This window comes from Echinococcus granulosus (genome assembly GCF_000524195.1).
Source record: "Echinococcus granulosus chromosome Unknown EG_S00239, whole genome shotgun sequence".
NCBI classification, from domain to species: domain Eukaryota; kingdom Metazoa; phylum Platyhelminthes; class Cestoda; order Cyclophyllidea; family Taeniidae; genus Echinococcus; species Echinococcus granulosus.
In genome coordinates, this window is record NW_020170619.1 from 17,133 (window position 1) to 40,195 (window position 23,063).

General features: G+C 38.0%; 2 protein-coding genes across 2 annotated transcripts in view; one reads left to right on the top strand and one right to left on the bottom strand. All coding sequences in view use genetic code 11, as the record gives it.

Annotated features, from left to right (window-relative positions):
* EGR_10597 (Receptor-type tyrosine-protein phosphatase delta) overlaps positions 1 to 17,099 on the top strand; it is a gene marked incomplete at both ends in the record, with an annotated part of 33,859 nt that extends 16,760 nt beyond the window's left edge. Inside the window, 13 exons of the mRNA XM_024499846.1 lie at positions 160 to 340; positions 689 to 1,158; positions 1,950 to 2,253; positions 4,200 to 4,381; positions 4,871 to 5,131; positions 5,676 to 6,058; positions 7,325 to 7,461; positions 9,567 to 10,006; positions 10,866 to 11,312; positions 11,413 to 11,524; positions 12,764 to 13,092; positions 16,245 to 16,837; positions 16,910 to 17,099. Coding sequence (XP_024345738.1) covers positions 160 to 340; positions 689 to 1,158; positions 1,950 to 2,253; positions 4,200 to 4,381; positions 4,871 to 5,131; positions 5,676 to 6,058; positions 7,325 to 7,461; positions 9,567 to 10,006; positions 10,866 to 11,312; positions 11,413 to 11,524; positions 12,764 to 13,092; positions 16,245 to 16,837; positions 16,910 to 17,099 — 4,029 coding nt within the window. The remainder of the gene's footprint in view (positions 1 to 159; positions 341 to 688; positions 1,159 to 1,949; positions 2,254 to 4,199; positions 4,382 to 4,870; positions 5,132 to 5,675; positions 6,059 to 7,324; positions 7,462 to 9,566; positions 10,007 to 10,865; positions 11,313 to 11,412; positions 11,525 to 12,763; positions 13,093 to 16,244; positions 16,838 to 16,909) is intronic.
* Positions 17,100 to 18,028: 929 nt separating this feature from the next.
* EGR_10598 (RNA exonuclease) lies at positions 18,029 to 23,063 on the bottom strand (the record flags this gene model as incomplete). Its single annotated transcript, XM_024499847.1, has 9 exons — positions 18,029 to 18,132; positions 19,040 to 19,160; positions 19,778 to 20,015; positions 20,852 to 21,074; positions 21,436 to 21,549; positions 21,664 to 21,822; positions 22,105 to 22,309; positions 22,379 to 22,517; positions 22,594 to 23,063. The coding sequence occupies 9 exons, from the start codon at positions 23,061 to 23,063 to the stop codon at positions 18,029 to 18,031; spliced, it is 1,773 nt and encodes a 590-aa protein (XP_024345739.1).

Sequence of the window (23,063 nt, forward strand, 5' to 3'; positions counted from 1 at the left end):
ACTTACCATTTTCCCCTAGCGAGAAGGTTAAGAACCCTTTTTCAAAAAAATTACAGACCAATGAAGGCTTACTAACACATTTAATAACAGTGTAATGGTACATACATGTAAAATGATACAAATTCAAGCCCATTCAACAATGCATTCTCCTTTGTTTAGGTGCACTACTATGAGTTCGGCTCACCACAAAACACAGCTAATTATCAAAACACCACCCAAACTTTTCTACGGATTGATGATCTACAAGAGCGAACAGTTTACACTTTTCGTGTCAGAGCCTTTACTAGTTCAGGTCCGGGACCCTGGTCAGCTTCAAACACTCTCCGAACAACAGCCGACCGTGAGCCAACCATACACAATGTGTTAGAGGGGATTTTTCTGTTCTTTGCTATATGAGTGTTTATTTAGTAGGCGTGACGTCTGTAAATATTTTAATATAATAGTTTTAAGTTACAAATTAAAACTAATAAGTTTTAGACTCACGCTGACTCAACAAAATTCTTGTTTGCTTACACACGATGCATATTACATCATCTCATAGTTACAAAGAAGGGTAGTGTCCTCGAACGAAACGCAAAGTCATTTGTGTTATGACTTCCTTAAGGCAGCCTTAAGCACTTTTAATGAAGCTCTCACCATGTGAAATTGTCGTTAGCTAATGCTGAGTTAGTTGCAACTTTTGCTTTAGTTCCAGATCCTCCAACACAAATAAAAGCTGAACGGATCAATCAACGCCAAATCAAGGTAACTTGGAGTCTTCCGCGTCGTTCGACCCACCATATTAGCAGTGACTTACAGCAGCGGTCCACGCCGGTGACAGGTTTTCGCATCTGCTATGCAGCACATGACAGTGTGGTGGACCCTTCTAGGAAGCGAGTTCTCGAGGTAGGGGCAGTGACGATGGCTACTTTGGATGACGTTTCGCCAACGGAGAGTTACAACATCAAGATTCAATCACGTGGAACTGATAAACGATTTGGTAACTGGAGCGATCCGGTTATGGTAGGCGAGAGTCAGGACAGCGTTTATCACCCACGTCGCGTGGCCGATTTACGCTGTTTTGGTGTGAAGCCGTTGGAGTTTACTAATCCTGCGGAGGCCAGTGTCAAGGTTACCTGGTTGCCACCGCCAGATCAGCGCGTGCTGAAGGAGTATGAGGTATTTAGGAAATGCTCTAGTAAGACCGTCACCTAAAAAGTGAACGCATTATTTAGAAAATATTATAAACATTTGAAATATCGATAGAACTTCAGGTGAATTATATGTTCAAGGAAGATGTTTGTTGTATAAACCCATGTGCGCTTGCATTCCTGGTTAAAGTTGTAAGAAAATTAGTACATCCCATTTTTGATCCAGTTTAAGGAGCAGAAATAGGTGGAATAATTTTAAAGCATCTTAAAATAAGATTAAACCTAAAAGCTCCACTACTTTCGTCTGTAATTAACTTTTTCTTAAGGTTTCGGTGTGTCTAAGGAGATTTTGACAGTTCTCCCTCAAACCTACGCGAAATTTCAACCCAAAAAGTCATCAACTGCAGTTAAAAATAGCTCTTATATTCGTCATTCACGGAACCCTTCTAACTTGACAAAAGTGTTCTCGAATTTTTTGCCGAAGGCAATTTGAATTAAATCACGATGTATTTATACAGTTTCTCGGTTTCCGTAAATATAATTTCTTCAATATACACCTGATTACAATTCTGAAGGTAATTTATTGAATTATTTCGGAGGGATTTATAAAAATCAAACTCTAATTCCAATGATGTTATAATTTTATTCTTCTTTTACCAACAAATGTACTTTCAAATGTGTGCAGAACAAGTAAACGTTTTTTGCAGTAAAGATTTTTCAAAGTTTTCTCACAGACTTAAAAGTTCATTATTTTAACTTGTGCTATTATTTTCAGCTTTGCCTTGTAGTAGCTCTTAACTATTACTTCTTTTATTACAGATTCAAATCAGTGGTATCAAATCATTCACTAATGAGCTAAATGACCCTGTGAGACTAACTTTGGGTCCGAAAAAATTGACTGTTAGCTTAACGAAGCAGTCCGCCTTTGGTGAACACCTGGGACTCCAAAATGACTTTCGGCTTAGAGACCAGGATTCTTTGTTAGTACATACCATCGACAAACTGGAACCAAATGCCGTTTTCGACATTGAGGTACGACCCGTCTACGAGACTCTTAGCGATCGGCAAAGAGGTGAAGCGGAAGCTCTGTGGGAACGGACAAGCTGCCGAACTAGAATGCACCGTAAGTGCATTGCGGTGGTATGGATGTTTGTACTGTGCCGATGAAATCTATTTTTTCCAAGATGATGCTTGTGAGCCCTATTAACAAAGAAAGGCAATTGAAAATACTCATTTTTTTGTCAGTTTGTCTTCAAATAACTTTGAATAAATTCACTTAATTTGTTTAAAGCTTATTTGAAATTCCTGTGAAGTGCTTAGTATAATTCACGCACAAATAATATCAAGTCTGATGTTTTTACAGCAACTCCGGTCAAATACTCTCTTCTTTCGTTCATTATCAGTATGAGTGTGGCCATCAAGGCTTATCAAAATATGGAAGAAAAGGCTATATCTTGTCATCGACAGCCGCTTCACCGTCTATTACCTGATTCATTATACTCCTGCTAAAGTTAGCTATAAAGATCTCAGACATAAGACCTGTAACCAAAACACTGTAATTTAAAGAAGTCAAACTGTATGTTTTGAGTTGTTCTCAGCTTGGATTCCGATGTGAGAAATCACTAATTTAAATCATTTTATTACTATGAAATTGGTAATCGGGATGCTGACACATTCCGACATATTTAAATGGGTTGCCATAAAGCTATTTTAGCATACTATATTAAATGGAAGCGAAATAAAGACCACTATTAGGTGCACAAAGAAGTACGGACTCCCTTGGGCAATGTGAATTATTCGAAATTTCTCTAAGCGGATGATAATTGGCCTAAAAGCTATAGCCTTTTCCTCTATTAATTTGTTCATGTGAACGCTAGAAGATGCACAGATCCTTTCCACAAATCACTTTCCATAGTACTAATAGTGGACATATATTTAAGGACCGTATTCGCTTTGCACCGACTCCATTGATCTATAAGTGATTTATGGGAAGAAATAACTCAAAATTGCTGTCTGCTCGGTGGTCCTCCTGGGATTTTCCACACATCGTCAAGTAAAATTTTCGGATTCTCCATGTGTTCTAACTGGTTTTATTTTATAAAATCACGAATATGAGGGCACAAATTATATAATTAATATTTTTGTAAACTTGGTCTTGTGATTGGAGACTATTAACATTAATGGTTTATGAGAAAGACAGAGGTTCATCACCCTACGACAAGACTTTAGCGCCATTTGTAAAGCAACTCCAAGAAAAACTGATTTAATAAATAAATAAGCCTCTGTACCCATAAGGCCTCATAATTATCATGCCTTTCAGCCAATGGCCGATCGACCACATAAGTTTAATCAATTAAAAACCTCTGAAACACGTAATTAATACTTTTATGTCTTAAAGTGTGCAGTTGCATATAGTTTGACTAATCTATGTTAATTTACGTCATTTAAGTGGGTTACTCTACCTTAATTCAAGTCCTTGAGAGTTCATCGGAGGCGCTTACCTATTTGAGATTTTAATTTGAGCAGAGTCCCGTTTTTTGCTTTTTTCCATCAAAATACAACCCGTTTTATGCAATGATAGAGACACATATGAGTAATGGAGCTTATGCTTCTGCTTGATAGTCATGATAAGTTTTCATCGGTAATCCTCTAGGTGTTCCACGCAAAACGATTGTCGTTCAGAGTGAATCTGTACACTTTCATTTCCGGCAACGGGTATTAGGCATTATTAGTCATTTAGTGGATTGTTGTTGAGGGTGTTGATCTTACCATAAACATTAGTTATTTGGTTACTAAACGAAATCATTAAAAAAAACAAATAATGGGAGGAAAACTGTTCACATTACCTGTCAGATCTTTGGATGTGGAAAGAACCTGAAAATGGTAAGTGTATTTGACCTTAAAAAGATAGTCAAAATATTTGAGTAGAAATAAACAGTGCACCCATATCTTGCTTTTCAAGCCAATCGGGGTTCGCTTAAAGGATTTGAGATATCGTGTTTTCTGCCTGGGAAACTAAGTTTGCCAAATTTTGTTTTCATAAGCTATTTTTTCCTTTTTTTCTCGCAGCACCTGTGAACATCACAGCACCAGTTCCTGTAGCATTCAAGGCGGACACTAATGAAGTTTTAGTGCGTCTTCAACGAGTTAGTGAAAATTTGGGACCAATTCGTCGATACTACCTCATTATCAGTAGTTTGGAACGTGCCGGAGTCTTAATTTCGACGGACCACATAGATTGGCACAGTGAAGTATGTTTTACGATCCCTATACAATTGACGATACATGTTTTACCACAGAGATTGATCACAATTTGATTCAATATGTCAGGTTATGAATGAAATTGCAACAGTGACTTGGACGGATGATTTTTGTCCTCATTTAGATTTCCATAATTTCTAGAAAAATGCACCTGTAGAATGCAAGTTTCATTAATTTGATAGTTGCGAACACTTTCCAAATGCTTGTTGTTGTTTCCTTTGACTTCTAGCGCAAAAAAGGTATTTTTCCCAGTGAATGGAGTTATAGGCCAAACATATCCTGGATTCAAGTTAATCGCAGAGGTTATCTTAAAGCTTAGTCAAACGTAAATCTCTGCCATTTATTTCACCTTTTTAATTTACGTAGCCGACAAACATACAATTTGTAAGCTTTGATATTTTATGAATTAGTAAAACGATATTTAGCCTGGTTGAAGAACGTAAATTTGGTAGGAACGATGTAAATTTTTAAATTTTCAGCTTTTGCGTATAGCACCGGGTGTAAACAAGGCTGAAACGCGTGTGGCGGCGGAATTTACTCAATTGGCATTCGATTCAACCCAGCTGGAAATTCAAGTTGGTGGTCGGGAGGAATTCACACGGAATCGGCGCTCGGTGGCTTGGAAAGTGTCTCCAGAAGTTGGCAGAGCTTCATCAAAGATACTCGACGATGACTCAAGTCAATATCACTCAGATATACTGTTATATGATTGTAGGCTGTCAAGGGGAAAGCGCTACAAGGTATAATGTACTTGCCAGCTGAAATTTATTGCGGAGTTGTGACATCAATTGTACGGGTAAACCGCTCTCCGCATAGAGAAAAGTCACCAATGTATTTTATCTCTGGGTGGATTGCCCAAAAGTTTTCCGGAATGCACATAATCTACCTCCTTGGTTTTGCGTGGTTTGGGGTAAAAGACACTTACTCACGAAACAATATTTCATCATAATGAAACAGAAGGTCGGCCACATTCTATCCTCATTTCCTTCATATAGAAGATAATTTTTCTAAGATGTCAGTAATCAATATAATGAATTTTAGCACCTTATAATATCATTGACAATTTATGATAGTTGAGAACCATTACCTTGGAGATAGATTTATAATGCGGCATGCTAGCAATGCGAGAATATTTAAATTCTGGAATGATCACAGACAGGTTCCAAATTCGTATGAAATAAAATCACAAGATTGCAATTTTTCGAGTTTCAGAAATGAGTGGTTCTAAAATTTAGTTTTTTTTCGCTATCCTGGTTTTTTGTGGATATTTTTAAATTATTTTAGGCAATACTTCTAGCATGCATATATCCGGACGTTCAGTATGCCGTACCTCTTCATAAACGGCCGAATCTTAGTTACTACAATGGAAATCAAGCCGGATCCAAAATTATCACTGACTCTGTTGACAAAGGCGATGAATACGAGGATAGCATAAATCCCAATTATTGCTCCTCAAGTCGATGGTCTGTTACATTTACTCCTGAGGAAAGCCTCATAGTCACCAAGGCGAATGGCATTTCCGATTTAGCTGGAAGTGGCGGTGAGAGTTCCACCAATGGTGTAATAAATCGTACCGGTCCGTCTTTTTTCACCATTATCCTCGTTACCGTTATTATTGGTCTCGCGTTGGTTGCCCTCGTCTGTATTGCTGTGCAGTGTTTTTTCAGGTTTGTTAACACTATTTGAATGTTTGAGGCCTTTAAGTGATGTATTTGACTCTCAATATTCTGAATAAACAGAATTACTCTAACCCCTTTTAAAAACTTAATCAACTTACTTAGCCTTCATCTTTATAAACAAGTACTGGATTTCTTTTATCCGTATGCATTGCTTAAAAGTATTTCTTAAATTTGGCAAAACACGTAAAGCGGGCTTCTTGACTCCTGTGAAACGCCCTCCTGATTCTCACAAGTGACATATCACAGGCTATAACCGCATAGGTTCACCTACAGTTTACGTCGCATGAACACTTTGCCGGTTAATTGAATAGCCATTATAACTTCACCTCGACTTGATCAAGCGGTGTTTGTAATTGACTTGCCAATAGCAACACTTTTTGCATGTTTTTGATGAATTTAGGTTACTTCCACTATTTTTGCAATGAATCATTGTTTCCCAGAAGTATCTATTTTAGGCTCAGTTAACTTATGTATGTTGTAGAAAAAGCGTTCGCCCGCCTCCTAGCTAATACTTGTCTAGAAGTGTGTATACATCCCCAGTACTTAAAACAAACACCACTTAAGGCAGTTTGTTTGCGTGATAAACACTTTGGTACTAAATCTTTCATTTCAGTAAATTCCTTAGGTTATAAAATACGCTATTACAGATATTCATCAAGCAAAATTATTGTACCCCACTTCTTGTTACATATTGATTGGTAGGTTTGTAACTTAACCTAATGTCCAAATGATTACCATTATTTTGAGTATCATTTGAAACATATGGTGAAATATACGTAAACTGACATATCGGCATTGTAATGATTTTTCAAATGCACTGATAAAAGGTGTTAAAGTCGGTGTATGCAGTGGATACAAGTCATTAGGCTATGTGGTGAAACCGAGATCATTTTAACACTGCAACCGGTCAAACCTCTCTGAATGAGAAGCACTAATGGTTTATGAGCGAGTTTAACAGGACAACGGGCCAAATGTATTTCAATGCGTTTGGAAGGCTGGCAGGGAGATAACATATTTCTGAACAATTTATTGATAATCTGGTGTCGGGCTCTAAATATGTCCTCCCTTTATTGCCAGTCCCATAGGGTAACTTGTTTTCATTAATAACATCGGGTTGTGGAATCATATTTCTGAAATGGCAATAGAATGAATGATTTGAGAATCTTCACCGACAAGTTCATGATTTTGATAAGTTTTCGGACTAGTGATGTTCTATCGATGAATAAAAATAAGGGCGACTCTTCCAATTTCCAGACGAAGATCAAAGCAACAACGCAATTCTATTGGTGCAAAGCTGCCAAAGACGGATAACAGTTTGAAGGTACCGCTTATGCCGCCGTCCCATCATAAAAGTCTCGTCCCCGGAATAGATCCTGCTGAGATGCACCCTGGTGAGATTCAAAGCAGAAATGGTTAGTCTAGCCATATTTGAAGTGAAGTCAATCTAGAAGTTCCAAAAATTCTTTGTACATTTATGGCCTTAGAACAATTCTTGCCTAGGCTTGTAGTTCTTATTAGTAATAACACTTATTTTCACTTTGTCATCGGGCTTTTAAATAACTAATTTGATCCACCGTTTTCCATGATCAAAATACCCGTGATATCTTCCCAACGAATCACATTACTGTTGATGGTTTCCTAAAATACTTTTTACGATTTGCATTAATAAATAAAGTACTTGAATTTTATAGAATAGTAATTGTGTTTGATCAGTTCACTCAAAGCAATATTGGGAGCCAAATATGTTATCGCATTTTCGGCACAACTTATCGAAGTAAACCTGCGTTAATTATGCCCACTTCCCCTTGGGTGGGATGATGTTCATTTCTTCATAAATATTTTTATCCTCAGTCAGCTAATTCTATTCATTTATGGCTAATTTACCCTAAAATGGAAATAAATTGGTTGTGCCCACATGGTGGAGCAATTATTTTAGTCAAATTTTAGTAAAACAGTTTTCTAACTTACAGATTATGTCACGGATTCTTCTTCACCTGGTAAGTTATTACTGACCAAATGACGAGTCGCTCAGTTTCTGACTACATATCTTGCCAGTGTCTTAAGTTGTATATTTATGAAGCATATCACAATAAACCCAGCCATTCGCTCTGGTTCCCACACTTTATTTTCCGTTTTTTTTCTTGTTATTCTAAAATAGATTTTGTGTTAGATTTAGTCATTCTTTTCCCGTATGTATATGCTCGGTATATTGTAGTTTATTTGAGAAGTTTCAGTTAAAGTGACATTCTTGTAAAGGGTAACTGAGAAAATACAGGAAACTTAGTCGTAAAGCAATTAATAATCTCTTGAAAAGACATCGTGTATCTTCAAAATTGTTTTTACTTAGTATTTATGCTCAAATCCTTTTAGTGAGTTAGCACTTTCAATTCTAAATTAATAGGCAGTCCATGAAACTCGTTCAATAAGGCTCATGAGCAAAATTAAAAAGCGTTTAATTCAAGCTTTACATTGGCAAAAGTAATTTAAATAGTACCCTAATTTAAGACCAGTGATTTGTTTTGTTATGAGGCAACGTTTAAGTTCTTTAGTTTGGAATAATCGTCCCACGATTTTGTTAAATTCAACAAATACGTATTGTTCCGGTGAATCTAAAACTAGACTTTTCCGTACTTCCTTTTAGTTGGTCATTTATGGCCGGGTTGTCTGTAAAAGTTTACCAATTCGTAGGCAAAAGAAGGGAGCTTAGAGGCTCAATGTTTAAAAATGTCATTTTGATTATTCTTTTCCCCTATTTGTTGAAATAGTACTACAATAGTATAACCAATAAAATCCTTGGTGTGCCTCCTATTTTTGGAATTATTTTGGACAATTCTTCTGAAACTAATATTAACAAACCATCCCTTCAAATTCTTTCCTGATTTGCGTTTAAAGAACTTTACTTTAACGTCGTTTTGACTGATCTACCAAGATTCCTTTATCCAGCTCTAAATAATTTGGGTGACGGTCATGCAAACAACTAAATGAATGAAGTGAAAATAGGAGCAAGCAATGACTAGTATTTTTAGTAAGAAATAAGTTTCCTGCAAGGAGTGAAAAAGTGAAAAATCCTAAGCAAATCTGTATTTAGTCAATTTACTAATATTTCAATAGTGAAATAAATACCTAAGCAAAAATTATTAAAATGCTCATCTGTAGATTCTTTCTGACCATGAGTTGCAAATTTTAGCAACTTCTTAAAAAGTCGCATTTGTTAATGGTTGTGAGTTGCTGATCAATGGATATGAATTTAATTATTACACTATTTGGAATTAAGAAAGCTGTTAACAATTAAGTTGGGGTTTAAATGAGATGTTTACACGACGATGAAATTAGCATACGTAAATATGCGGTTAACAACAATTTTATTTTTGATGTAATAGCATTGGTGGCAATATTTTACGTTTGTAAGAAACTGTCAATTCGCGTAAAGGAAAGCATTGATTTCAAGCGAATATGCCCTCCTATGTATTTCGAATATCACACCTTTATGCTCTAGTTAACTCTTCGCATTCACCCGGTGTTCGTGCATCGCCACCGCCGCAAACCTCAGAGGTACTCGAACATGGACCCCCTACTCAGGCGCTTTCGGCGCCAGGAACGCCACTTCAACAGACGCCACAGTTTATGCTGGGTCAAACCCTCCCTAACCAATCACCTATCTCTCTCAATCATCTTGCTGTTCATGTGGCTAACCTTAAGTCCTTCGACAACAATGGTCTCTATAAGGAATATGAAGCAATTGATTCAGGCAGTGGCTTTACATGGCAGCATGCCAACATGGAGTTGAATAAGGCCAAAAATCGGTACGCGAACGTCATTGCCTATGACCATAGTCGCGTAATTTTAAGCCAACTTCCTGGAGTGCCGTGCTCAGATTACATCAACGCCAACTACTTGGATGGTTATCAACGACCAAATGCCTATATTGCCACACAAGTAAGAATTATCTTCAAGTGGATGGTTTTCTTTCAAAGTCAAGTAGAAAGACGTATCGGTTTTGCCATTACTGAGCTATGTTTCGAAATGGATGAAACTCTTTCATTTTTCTACTGTGTTGCAGATGAGCTGTTAGCTGTATTTTACGTTCGAATCATAGTATTAAGACCAGGAAATTTGCTACCGTTGTGTTGAAACCTCCTTTGCTTATACCAAAAAATCAGCTAATCTATATCACATTGGTTGCAACCCATCTTTCCATCTAAATGCTAAATTACATGAGCATTTCTATTCTTTTAGGATTTTGGGCTGTATTATTTTAGTATTTTATTCAGAATTGTTACCACTTTTAGGATCAATTATATTATTATTCATTTTTTTTACAAGACACGTTAGCAAAAATAGCCTGTGAGAGTCTGAATGGCCAAAAGACAGGTAATACGTTCTTAATTTTGTTTTTCATTTTGATTATTATGTAGGTTCTGCGAGTAATAGTTAATCTGTAAACTAGTCACAGGTATTTCTTTTAATGCATAAGAGTTTGGTCTTTGTATTAAAACACTTTTAAGATGCCGAGAATCTAAAGTAATTATAGTAGGATTAAACTGTCTTTCTTGTGGTAGACGAAATGACTAAAAGAATTAAACCTGTATGTTTAAGGAACCAAATTTAGTCAATGGGGTTATAGAAAGCTAAACCTTAATAATACACACTTGGACCTGAAGAATTCTTAAATGTAAAATTGAAACCAAATATCTCCGAGGGCAAGTTCATAGACACAGTTTTGTGGAGTTCTCTAGCAGAATTGCGAGTCTTGATTAAAGGTGTTTCCAAAGTATCTTTTCTCACCTTGTTTTAGGGACCACTGCCTGAAACGTTTGGTGATTTCTGGCGTATGGTATGGGAGCAGAACTCAAGAGTGATTGTTATGATGACAAAATTGGAGGAGCGTTCGCGTCTCAAATGTGACCAATACTGGCCTTCACGTGGCACCGAGATCTATCAAATTTACCTCGAAAACGAGCCGAGATCGCCTTCAATCGACTTTGCTGCCTTTGCAGTTACTCTTCTTGATGCAACGGACTACGCCTATTATACCATCCGCACGTTTAGCCTTCAGAAGATGGCTCGAACTTCTGCCAGTGACAAGACTACTTCACAGAACCCTCATAACAACTACACAGATGATACAGTTAATCTTCAGCCACTGTCAGAATTGCGCCAAATTAAACATTTCCAATTTACTGCATGGCCTGATTGTGGGGCTCCCGAGCAGCCACAACCCCTTCTCCTCTTCATTCGTCAAGTCAGTCAGGCACGCAATGCTTTGAAAAAACAAGTTCACAGAGGACAAAAGGATGGTATTCTTCCACATTTAGTTACGAACTCTGCCTCTGTCCGCCTAGGACCCACAGTCGTCCATTGTTCTGCTGGGGTTGGAAGAACAGGTGTGTCTTCAGTCAAGTTTTCCTTCAACTCAGTCTATGGTCCTGCACTACTCCTCCATGTTGGTATTTGGTTTCGTATGCTTAAGATTTTGATGGCGTATAATGGACTTTTTTACCAAAAAAGTATGTCTACTTATCAAAGGCAACTCATTTAATGCACATATAAGCTATGTATATGCAATATGAATAAATAATCTAATTTTTGAGGCAGGAGTGGTCTTTTCGTGCTTAATACTTAGTATATTTGTCACAATTGGTTAAACCTAATTAAACCACTTGATTTTGTCATTTTCCGAAATAAAACTTCTTTCGAAAAACCTACACTTAAAAAAATTTAAAAATATTATTTTCGGTATTTATCTAAATCATACCATTACTGTACCTTGAATCTATCCGTAACAACAGACTGATTAATAACACAAGTACGCATTTATAAATGTGAGGAAATTGAATGAAGTCAATAAAGGCCCTCGTAACGAAGTTGAAGGCATAATTTACTTTCGTAAACAATTTCACTGGACAACTGCATGTGATGTGTTTAAACCCAGGGGGTGAATGGTGGTTGAGGGCTGCATCAATTTATGTGAAATTTCTAGCCATTCCAAGTTTTGATAACTTTATTTTTATTTAAGCCTTCTTAAATGTGTAAGCACAAATTTTTTGTACTTTTAAGTGGAGTAAAAATTCTACTGTAATTTTGGAGTATTCCTTTTGTTTTAGGGCTTAATCATTTTTGTTAAAGTTATTTTTTTTTGTGATAATGTGTCGACTACATTTGCAGGCCCATCTTTTAGTGATAAATCCGTAAAACTGACTTCCATTCTTTCTTAGCATCCGATTCAACCAAGCAAGAAGCAAATTATTTCTTGGCGTATGGATTTATGTGAGTAGCTAAAATGCGCGATGAAGAAACGCAAAATAAAGCAACTCATTGGTTGCACTGTTTATCTACCCCTTTAGATATCCCTTTCTCAAAAAGAGTGATTAAAATTAGCTTGCAATTTGTCCTTTGTATTTACTTAAACTAAAGCTTTTGATGTGAAGACACGTAGAATGACAATGAAGCGGATCTTTCATTCATTTGGTTTGTGACAGCTTATTAACTGCCTTAGCAGACTATTCACTCATGGTGTTTGTCCTTACTGCACGACTCGGTGATGTCCTTAAGACAAGTGCATTTTGCTGAAAATTCTTAAAGCTGAGCTAAGTTATGGCATTCAATTAATTTAGGCCAATTAGCACTTAGGCTGTGCTGCAATCGACGCAAATTGCACACAAAACTTCTTTTTTGTATTTTGCCATGTTAAAGGCGCCTTCATAGTCATAGACTCGCAGCTAGATCGCATCAGAGCAGAAAACACAGTGGACATATTTGGTGCCGTAAGCCGAATGCGTGCCCGACGCAACTTCATGGTGCAAACGGAGCAACAGTACGCCTTCCTCTACGAGGTCATGGTCGAGGCAGTGCAGCTGACAGGCAGCGAGGTGACCGCACACAACCTTTACAATTATGTCATGAAGTTGCGTCAAACTGCACCCACTTCGATGCTCAGCATGTACCTTGAGGACCACGCCAACAGAGGGGCTTTGAAAGTCAACTTCCCCACCAGTATGAGTACCCTAGAACTGGAATTTCAGGTTGGGCCAAATTATGTTTTATCTATCTTTCTATTAAACAGGATCGCTCACTTGTTAAATTTAGATAATCTATATTCCTTAGTCTACCACCAGTCCTAATTAAAAAGTGTTGAGGTAATTCTGCATCAACAATTTATTTATTATTTCATCGTTGAATTAAGTGAGTGTGCTTTAACTTATTGTTGATGGACCTTTAATTCTTCTCCCGCTGACTCATTTTCAATCATTTGATTTTCGTCGAATTAATGTTTAAAATTCGGGTTTAGAGTTTATAGGACTTGAAAAGTGAAAATTATTGTGTCCATACATTCAATAACAGTCTTCTCTGATTATGAAATATGCCGAGTTGATTAGAAACCCAAAGTTGCGATTGGAGCTATTTAACCGTCGACACATTTGTCCCCTCTTTCAGATATTGCATCACTGTTTTTTGCATCATTATTTCACAAATATATTGTTAATTAAACACTATTTATCTTGCGAAGAAACTGTTAAAGGCAAATAAATGACTTAATCGGGAGCTTGACATATTTTGCACAGTTGATGTATGCGAACTGTTTGCTTCCTACTGTAAGGTACTGTACAACTTTACTGGCTGTCCATGATATATAAGTAGATTTAATTTTATTTTACTGGATCCTCCTCCTCCTCCTCCTCCAACACATATCATGTGCTTCAGTGACATAAAACGGTGTAAGCTCATTCATCTGTTGCATTAGTGGGTATCTTGTTTAAAGTTGTGGATGATTTTAGAGGTAATTTTATTATACTATTTTGTTAAAAACACGTGTTGGGTCCAAAATTATACTGACGCCTAAGTAACCTCTATTGAACATGAATTGTAAAATTATAGACAGGTTAGCTCTCTATTTATGTCAACACAAAATCATCTTAATACTTACATAATTTGTGCGGTATTTTTAAGGAGCTATTATGACAATAACATATATATTCCAGTTATTTTCAGAGAGAGATAAATTAGCCTGTAGAAAATTGCAGTTCAATTATGATTTTCCGCCTATTTTAGGCTTAACAGAGTCCTTTAGTGTAATTTTATAGCTGATCCTCACTAGTAAAACGCCTAAATTTACAATAATACTGCTGTGTCCAAATTTTCCTCGAATGTCAAGATAGGACACACCGATACAGAAGTTGTTTATCGTTGGTGTATAGAAGTACTAGATGGCTCTAGGCGCGGCTGAAAGACAATCTCTGGATGGAAGTACAAGCCTCGAAGATTAGAAAACTAGCGATGTCAGCCGTAAACTTAAATAAGCATCAGATCATTGAATAAACGCTTATTAAAAGCAATTTGAAGCACGTACTCCATGCTTCATCAGGCAAACCTGAGCATTTTATGCGGTCGTGTTTGCTTGGAAATTCGATTTCACTCATACATTTGTAAGATTTGAAGTTTCTTTATAAATATGAACATAAGACCCGAGACTTTAGTCAAGAGATTCAATATTCTAGCACAATGTTATCTCAATCTAGTGCAGGTCCCAGATCTTCTCCGTGAAAATTGCTTATACGCCTCTTGATAATTGTCACTGCTGCTTCATGTGTCCCGAGTAAGCGGCTGACCGTGATTGCTGGTGCTTGAGACACTAGAGGATAATTTCCTTGAAGGACTACGCCCCACAGTTACAAAACTATTTAGAAGAGCAATTTGTTTTGGAATTTAAGGCGTTAAGGTTGCGAAGATTCTTTGTCGTCAAACAAGGCACCATTTCTACGGAACAGTGTGATCAGTGGATTCACGCTAACTTAGAATGTTTGTGTCAAGGGAAGTCATTTGACAAATTAGACCGGTCTATACAAATTTCGCAGATGGATGGTTTCCCGATGAACTTTTAAATTTGATTAATTTTATGCAATGATCTACATGTCTTAGCAGATGATAAAAAGGATTTCGTACTATTAATCAAGTGGATTCTGTCGTTTTTTTGCTGAAAATAAATTGAATAATTTTACTAAACTCCCGCAATCAAACATTGCTCATTTTATAATGCCATAATGTGGATACAATCCCTATCTGCCAAATTTTACTCACTTATATTCCAAAAGGTATTTTGCACTCATTTTAATCCTATACGTTTTATCAAGCAAATGATTTTGCAAAGTTTACTATAAGAGTTGAAATATGGCACGTCATTTCTTTCCCAAGGCAATATAACCAAGTGGTTAGAGTGCAAAATAATCAAAGTAATCCATTAGACATTTTAAGTTTAGGTTCTTCAAAACTTATTTTAACAAGCCTCTGCAATTAATCAGACAAAAGCAAGAAAAACAGCAAGTTTTCGAGCAAACATAAATTAGGAGTGAATACATCTAGAAGTTATGATCACCCCTTAAAACCGGATCACTTCTGCTCTTTGAATTATTTTTGCCAAAATCAGGTTGTTAAGAGCAAATAGTTCATTTTGGGGCTGTGTTAGATTTGCTAAGATCAGGTTACGAAACATGAGACAAAACCAGTTCATTTTGATGAGTTTTGGGGCTTCCACACAAGCAATCCACAGACGACGTTTAAAAATTACTTAGGGGTAACAATTTTGTTTGATGAGTGACCATTCTACCACAGTATCGCGTATTTTTGGTTCATTTTTCTCCCAGATTTTTCCAAAAAAATCTTTTGAGCTCCTTGAAATTAACTGGTAATATTTTTCTCATTTTAATTTACTTTGAAAATGATTAACTGTTATAGAGTAAATAGACACAGTAAGAACCTGTGGCGTTGGTAAAAAGTAATTAATAAATAAACAAAAGCACAATAGTTTTAGTCTGATTATTTGGAAAAAGTACATTCATTTTGTCTCGGTGAGCTAGAACATCGGACCTTCTATTTTTTTAAAATATAGACCGTTGCGAAATCCAATCTTCGAGAAGCATTAATTTTTCTTCTATTATATTTTGAACACAAACGAAAATAAGATTATGCATTTGACCTCTCTAATTCGTTTAATTTTTAGTAAAGGAATGATGGTTACGCAAGCGCATTCTTACGATCACGTTAGTCTAATGTATTGACTTCCCATTATACTTTCAAGAATCAACCGAAATTTTAGATGACTGCAAAAGTAAAAATTCCTTAAATCCTTTCTGACACAAGAATGCTAGATTAAAATACGATTATATTTTATCTCTTTCAGCGAGTGTCGATAAACCTTCAGGTGTCCTCCCAGTGCACCAGCGCACTTTTGCCCGAGAATCGCAATAAAAATCGACTAGATTCAGTCCTTCCATATGAGTACAATCGGGTTGTTCTCTCCACAGTGCGTGGAGTGGAAGGCGCTGACTACATTAACGCCAGCTTTGTTGATGGTTATTGGCACGAGCGAGCCTACATTGCAACACAGGCCCCATTGGCTAGCACGACCAAGGACTTCTGGCGCATGGTGTGGGAGCACAACTCGCCTATCATCGTGATGTTAAGCCAGACGGTTGAGAATGGAAAGGAGCAGTGCTTTCAATATTGGCCTTCTGAGCGCTCACAACGCTATGAACAGTTTCTTGTGGAACCTATGGTAGAGTATAACATGCCTAGTTTCGTTCTCCGTGAATTTTGCGTTACTAACATACAAGAAGGCCAATCACGGACGCTGCGTCAGTTCCAATTCTCTGATTGGCCAGACAATGGAGTTGCTATTTCAAGAGCTTCTGAAACTCTCATTGAACTAATCTCGCAGGTTCACAAAACACAAGTGCAATTTGGCCAAGATGGTCCCATCATCGTACATTGCAGGTAAGCGAGTTTCGGGGTAATTAACGGAGATATACCTAATGGAGACCTGATTGAGTTGACTCCGTGTTCTAGCGCCGGTGCTGGTCGTACAGGTATATTTGTTGCACTAAGCATTCTCCTGGAAAGAATGCGATGTGAGGGTATGGTAGACCTTTTACTGACGACACGACTTCTGCGATCACAGCGGAGTCATATGATTGAGGATGAAAGTCAATATGCCTTCTGTTACACCGCACTTCTGGAGTTTCTTGCCGCGTTTTAGTATTGACGAGTTCAAACGGTCGCACTCTCCCATTCCAGCTAATTCTAGCTATTCATTATGCACACCTATGTCGTGTAGGCATTTGATTGCATGTTTTCCTGAAGATTGCAAACCCATGTTATGGTGTGTAAATGATTCGACAAATAAATATGATATTTTGTTTTTTTTCCTACCAAATGGAAAACGCTCCTAGTGCTGTCAAGAAAACATTGGCAACAATAGAACATGTTCAGCTTCTTGGAAAAAGTGATTAAACTCCTCCTAAGGCAACTGTTAATTGGAATGTTTCTTTTTTCAAGATAACAACAACTCCATTAGTTTTACCAATCTTATGCTAAAACAAGGCGAGGTTTTTGTCAATGGAAAAACTACGTGTCAGGTAAGATTCCACATAACGGTCAAAAGCTTCTTGATCGTTGGAGCTAGGCAAGAGGCGCCAACGAAATTGGGAACGTAGTAACGATTACTAAAGCCGTACAATTAATGCTGAACCACTGTTGGGATACCCTTGGTGTGTCAGATATCAGAAGCACAAGCGCCCCCGTAGAAAACCTAACCAGCGCATGCTCTTTATTCTAAAACCACCGAAGGAACGATTCGCTTTGTCTCTATTTCATGAGTATATATTCGGGTACACGACTTCCCTCGCCATAACCGCAATAAAGCAGCAAGGATGAATCAGGAATACCTGCAATGGCATCCACCGATTTGAGCAAGTAGCAACGTTCGTCGAGTAACTTCAACAACTAATGAGAGGTCATTACAGATATGCCATTTTGCCAAAAACAAGACCAAAGAATCAAAAATTTTAAATTCTAATGGTCTCTCTCAACTTCTAACTCAAATATTCGTTAGAACACAGTCGAGCACTTTAATAACAGTTCATAAAAGAGTGCATATACATGAGGTCACGGAGGAAGAGACGACTGCTAATGTGAGGGTCTGCGCACCCTCTTCTGCAAGCACTCCTTCACCTTCTTTTGCATCAATCGCATGCAAGCAACTGCATCTTCCTTGCTGTCGTGGCCAGCCTCTGCAAAAAGAAATCAGGAAAAATCGACCTTTTGAAGGGAGTACACGCCATACAAGGATTCAATGAATCAGGCAATCAAATATAATCGTGTAATTTTCTTTATAGCTCACCAAAGTGAATTGTGATTGCAATTGCTTATAAGTCACGGAGGTGCGTCAGATTACCGAAATGTTGCTCTACTTAACTATTTTGAGCCTTCCGTCATATCATCAAATGCCAGTTAAATGAACTTGCTGAATGTGACCCGAGCTTGTTGACTTTACAAAATTTGTTCAAATCGATTCCATAATTACAAAAACTAGCTTCGTGTCAAATTTCTTGTAAAGAATTTAAACAGGTTGCTGCATGAGGTATCGAACGTACTGCCCAGAAATGGTTTGGATTAGATGATTCGATTCTGTCCATGAATAGTTCGTGGATTCATTCCGTTCATGAAGATCTCCTGTTCTTTAATAATTAGGGGGAACTAAGCTCCGCTATTGAAATTCTTGTGGCTCCTTACAAAAAGATTATAGATGCTAATGGTAGTTATCTCAAAGAATGAGATATCCTGTGAATTTTCTGCAGTCATTCACTTTTATCAGAAAAATCTCAAGAGTCTATCTGACTGCCCCATAACACGTTATTCCACCAATTAAAACCACCTTCAGGAAATTCAAAGGACAGCAGAAAGGCTACTCGTAGTTTCAGACTAAGCGATAATTTTTAAGAAAGACGATAACACACTTTTCAGGTCTGTCCATGATTCTTAAACAAGAGCAGGCATTGATCACTCTTAAAAATGGATAATGAAAGGAATTAAATGCCAAATAAGCTCCATTTTCCACTAGCCAGTAAATACCACCACCAAAGAGAAAGAGACACTAAAATGTTATCCGTATGAGGAAGAGAAGAAAGATCAACTAACCATCATTTTGGATGAGCTGCTCCAAATATTCGCTGACAATCGTTCGGAGAGCCCGTTTGTAGGGTAACCCTCTCCTGTGGGGAAAAGCGATTGAGGTGTCGACGACTTTGCTGTGAATGAACTGGCAAGCAAAGTTTTATAAGGTATGCTGGAATCCTTATAATTACAAGTTAAGATAAATTTACAAGCAAAGGAACCAGATGAAAATTCCCAAACTTTCAATCTGCTAGAACTATGTAAAAAGAGAGTTTGGTTAGCCAGGCTCGAGTAGTGCAACCACGATAAGATAGGCGCAGCGAAGATTCATGAATGATATTGAACCAGCCTTGATGATAGCCTTGTCCATGAGTGGAAAGTATGTGAAAAGTGATATTTTGACCCCACGTTTTTCAACTTCCCTAACCAGTATAAAATCCTCCGCTTACAATGTATTGCTGTGATTCAGCAATGAAGTAAAAACCAAACATGTTTCACGCACTGAATTCAACCTATGCATAGGAAGAGATAATAATAATGCGTATTCGTAAGTATGCTAGCACTCTGGGCGCATAAACTCCCAAACAGCCACTCAATCCTAATAATAAATTTGAACAAAGGTTTAACCCTAATAATAGTGGAAAAACCAGGTTTCTACTAAGTAGGATTTGGCAAAAAAGAATTCCCGGGCTTTACAAAACATTCTACAGGTAGCTGGTTCAGCGCATAGAATTCAAACCATAATGCAAATTAGGTGCCCACCTTAAGGGCAGTGAGATCACTTTCCAAACTATGACCGATGAGGATAGTATCCTCGTCCCAAAGTTGCAAAAGCTCCATCTGCACATCGGTGATTTGCAACTGCGAGGTCTCTAACTGTTCGATTGAGAGGCCCGAGAAGCGCGTATTTGCGTCGATGATGGGATTTAGAGGTCGAATGACCCTGTCCACAACCACATTCAGATTTGTATCAATCACTGTGACGCGGGCCAATTCACAGCTAAAAGGACCGCACAATGAATAGGCTGGAGCCAACCACCAGTGTCATATGTAATTGAATAAGCGGGTGGAAGGTCAGGTTATTTTGGACGGTGCTGTCACTGTACTTTGATTACGTATTGTTATGAAACTATCTTCAATTGCAATTTAACTACAATGTCCCCCAGTCTTTGGCCGTTCAAGCCACCATATCAGTGGGACGGTACTCCATTTATGCCATTTTAATTAACGGCTAATCAACCCCGCCGTAAACTAAGTGAGGCTTCATATAAGCTCAAGTTCATAAGTTCTAGAGGGAAAACTCGGGTGTCAAAGCTTAATGAGTACGTTTAAATGAAACCTTACTTGCAGACGAAGATCTTTTGAACAAAATGACATCACGATTCACAAAAGCATACAGCTTAAATAATTTTGAGTTTTCCTGAATGCAACAGATGTCGATACAGTCATTAATTACCCGGAATTCATGAAATGCCACAAACCGATCTTTGTACTCGTCAAAAATGGATGTTTAATGTGAAATAATAATTTTAATAGAAGTGCACCTTTAAACCGAAGGTAAAGTCCTGGAAAAACTATTGGGGAGGGGGGGGGGAATTTAGCACGCAAACACTGGCATATTTCTATTCCGGACTGACTTGATGAAGTGATGATTACATGAATAGCCTTAAATTTGATAGTAATATTGGGCAACTAATTCAACCGACTTTATTAATTTCGAAAAATTGGGTAACAGTTTTAGAACACCTGTGGCTCTGTGCTATAAAATAAGTTGTTAAGTTAAGCAAAATGCCCAAACCATTATCTTGACATGTGGTGAGACGGCAATAGCACTACCAACCCCCAGTGGTATAGACCATTTCGCAGTCGAGGGAGTAGACATTGACCCGCGGTTCGTCAGTCGAATTGTCCAAAGCCGGGGGAAGAGTTGTTAGGTACCCCTCCAGGTCACACCACCTATTTGTGTCGGTCACGTGACCCTTAGGAGCAACCTGGCAACCCTCTTGCCCACTTTCAGCTTGGCAGCAGGTGTAGTGCAAATCGAAGCCTGAACCGGGCACTGAAAAGACAAATAGCTTTATTAGAACGATATTTTTCAATTGCACACAACCACACGAGATGCTGAATTACTGTGGCCTTTACCGACGTCTTGGTGTCATGGCTTCCCATCCACACCTCTAACCCCTCAGTCTCCCTGTGTTCTACGTCTCCACCATCATTCGACAAATTTCAGGCAACGATGGAAGGGAATAAAATAGCCACGTTATTCTACAAAAAGGTGTTTTTTATGCCATTCCTTTTTGCTTCCAAACCGAAAAAAGCATAAGGCTGAGTTACCATTACAACAATAATAGCTCTTATTTAACAAGCACTACTAAAATCGTTAAAATATGATCAATAATGGGTGAAAAATAACTCACTCCTTCGCCGTACTGGTTTGCCCCAATGATAGACACACTCGGTTTTCACAGTTGGCATTCCAAATTTATCAACTTCATAGGCTTTGCCACATCGGCAACAAAAGCGCTTATTAGCTAAAAAAGTGTAAAAATTAGTTGAAGCGATGGCCTGAAAGTCATTAACAAAGCAAAATTAGGAAGATGACATAAAAAATAATAAAAGACAAATGAATTGCTTAGCTGGCGCACTCGTATATAATTCCACAGCGTTTTTCTTCTCGTCAGGAACAGCAATAACCGCTTTTCCGCGAGGAGCCCCTTCCGACTTATCAGGTCGTGGAAACTTGTTATGAATGAGCTCCTCCTCAGTCAGGAGAAATGGCTTTAACTCCTTGTAAAATACTGGACCTGTCGATTAAAGATGTTCGTGACTAATAAGGCATTTCACTACATAAAATGGGTGTTGCAATGAGGCGGCATGAAAATCACCACAACAATACTTTTAATTGGGTCCAAAAGCACCTATATTTATTGAATACAAACCATGAAGGATGCACTAATCATTTCTTGCCATCCAACTTTCATGACCAACAAACTTGGAACCATTCAAATAAAAACCTTTGAATTAACGATTCTAACATAAAATCAAGTGAAAACTCTAAGTTCGCGCACATCCTAGTTTTATCTTACCTTTGACCATTTCATCGAGGTCCTTACTCGACGAATCAGCCTTCTTAGCTATCATTGGCTTTGCACTATTTTTTGTAGGCAATGGCGCCAGTTTGGTTTCGTAAGCTGGCTGGGAATTGAAAATTTTAAGACAATTAATGACCGAATGAAGATACACATGGCGATTCTGCGCCTTATCATGGCACGCTTGCTCTTCGCGTAGGGCCTTCGAAACAGAAACGTGATGGGAGGATTAGGTATTCTTTGAAAGGAAAATCCAAAACGTTACTGTTACCATGGCATATGCTTCTGGTGCAGAAGCACATATTCTTATGCAGGCTTCAATGAACTGATCGAGATAACGCTTACGAATGGGCATCGGAATTTTGTTGCTTGGTCGCAGTGGCTGTTTAGGTCGAGATTGGGGTAGGTTTCTAGACGGTTCTAGGATGGACTTTACATGCAAAGACTAAATTGAGTGGTCACAATAAATATAAATAAAACACCCACTGGTGAAGACCTTGGTAAAGATGATCGATGAACTGATGATGGTAGCGGTTCTTCGGGTTTGTCATACAAATCGGAGTAAAGAGAGAGAATTTCTTGCGTTTTTCAGTAGCAGCAGCAGTCAGAACTTCAACTGTCGGAGACTTTTCGGCTTTATATGAATGCATGGATGGGCATTCAGGATCAAGATGCTCGTTTTTCAACGCAAATTTGGAAGGGGAATACCCAAAAATTTTACTGGAAACGCTTTCATAAGTTCTAGTCGGTACAACAGGAGAGTAGGTTGGGGCCTCCGGAGTAACTAAAGTTGAAGGGGCCGGTGCGTAGGCTACAGAAAAATTGGTCGGAGCATATCGATCGAGTTCATTAATGGGAGTTGGGTTATAAACTAATCCCGAGTCCCTTTCCCTGGATTCGTCCAAAAGCCAGATTGGTGTAGGAGTATACGATGGAAACGTAGGATTGTTCTCCAT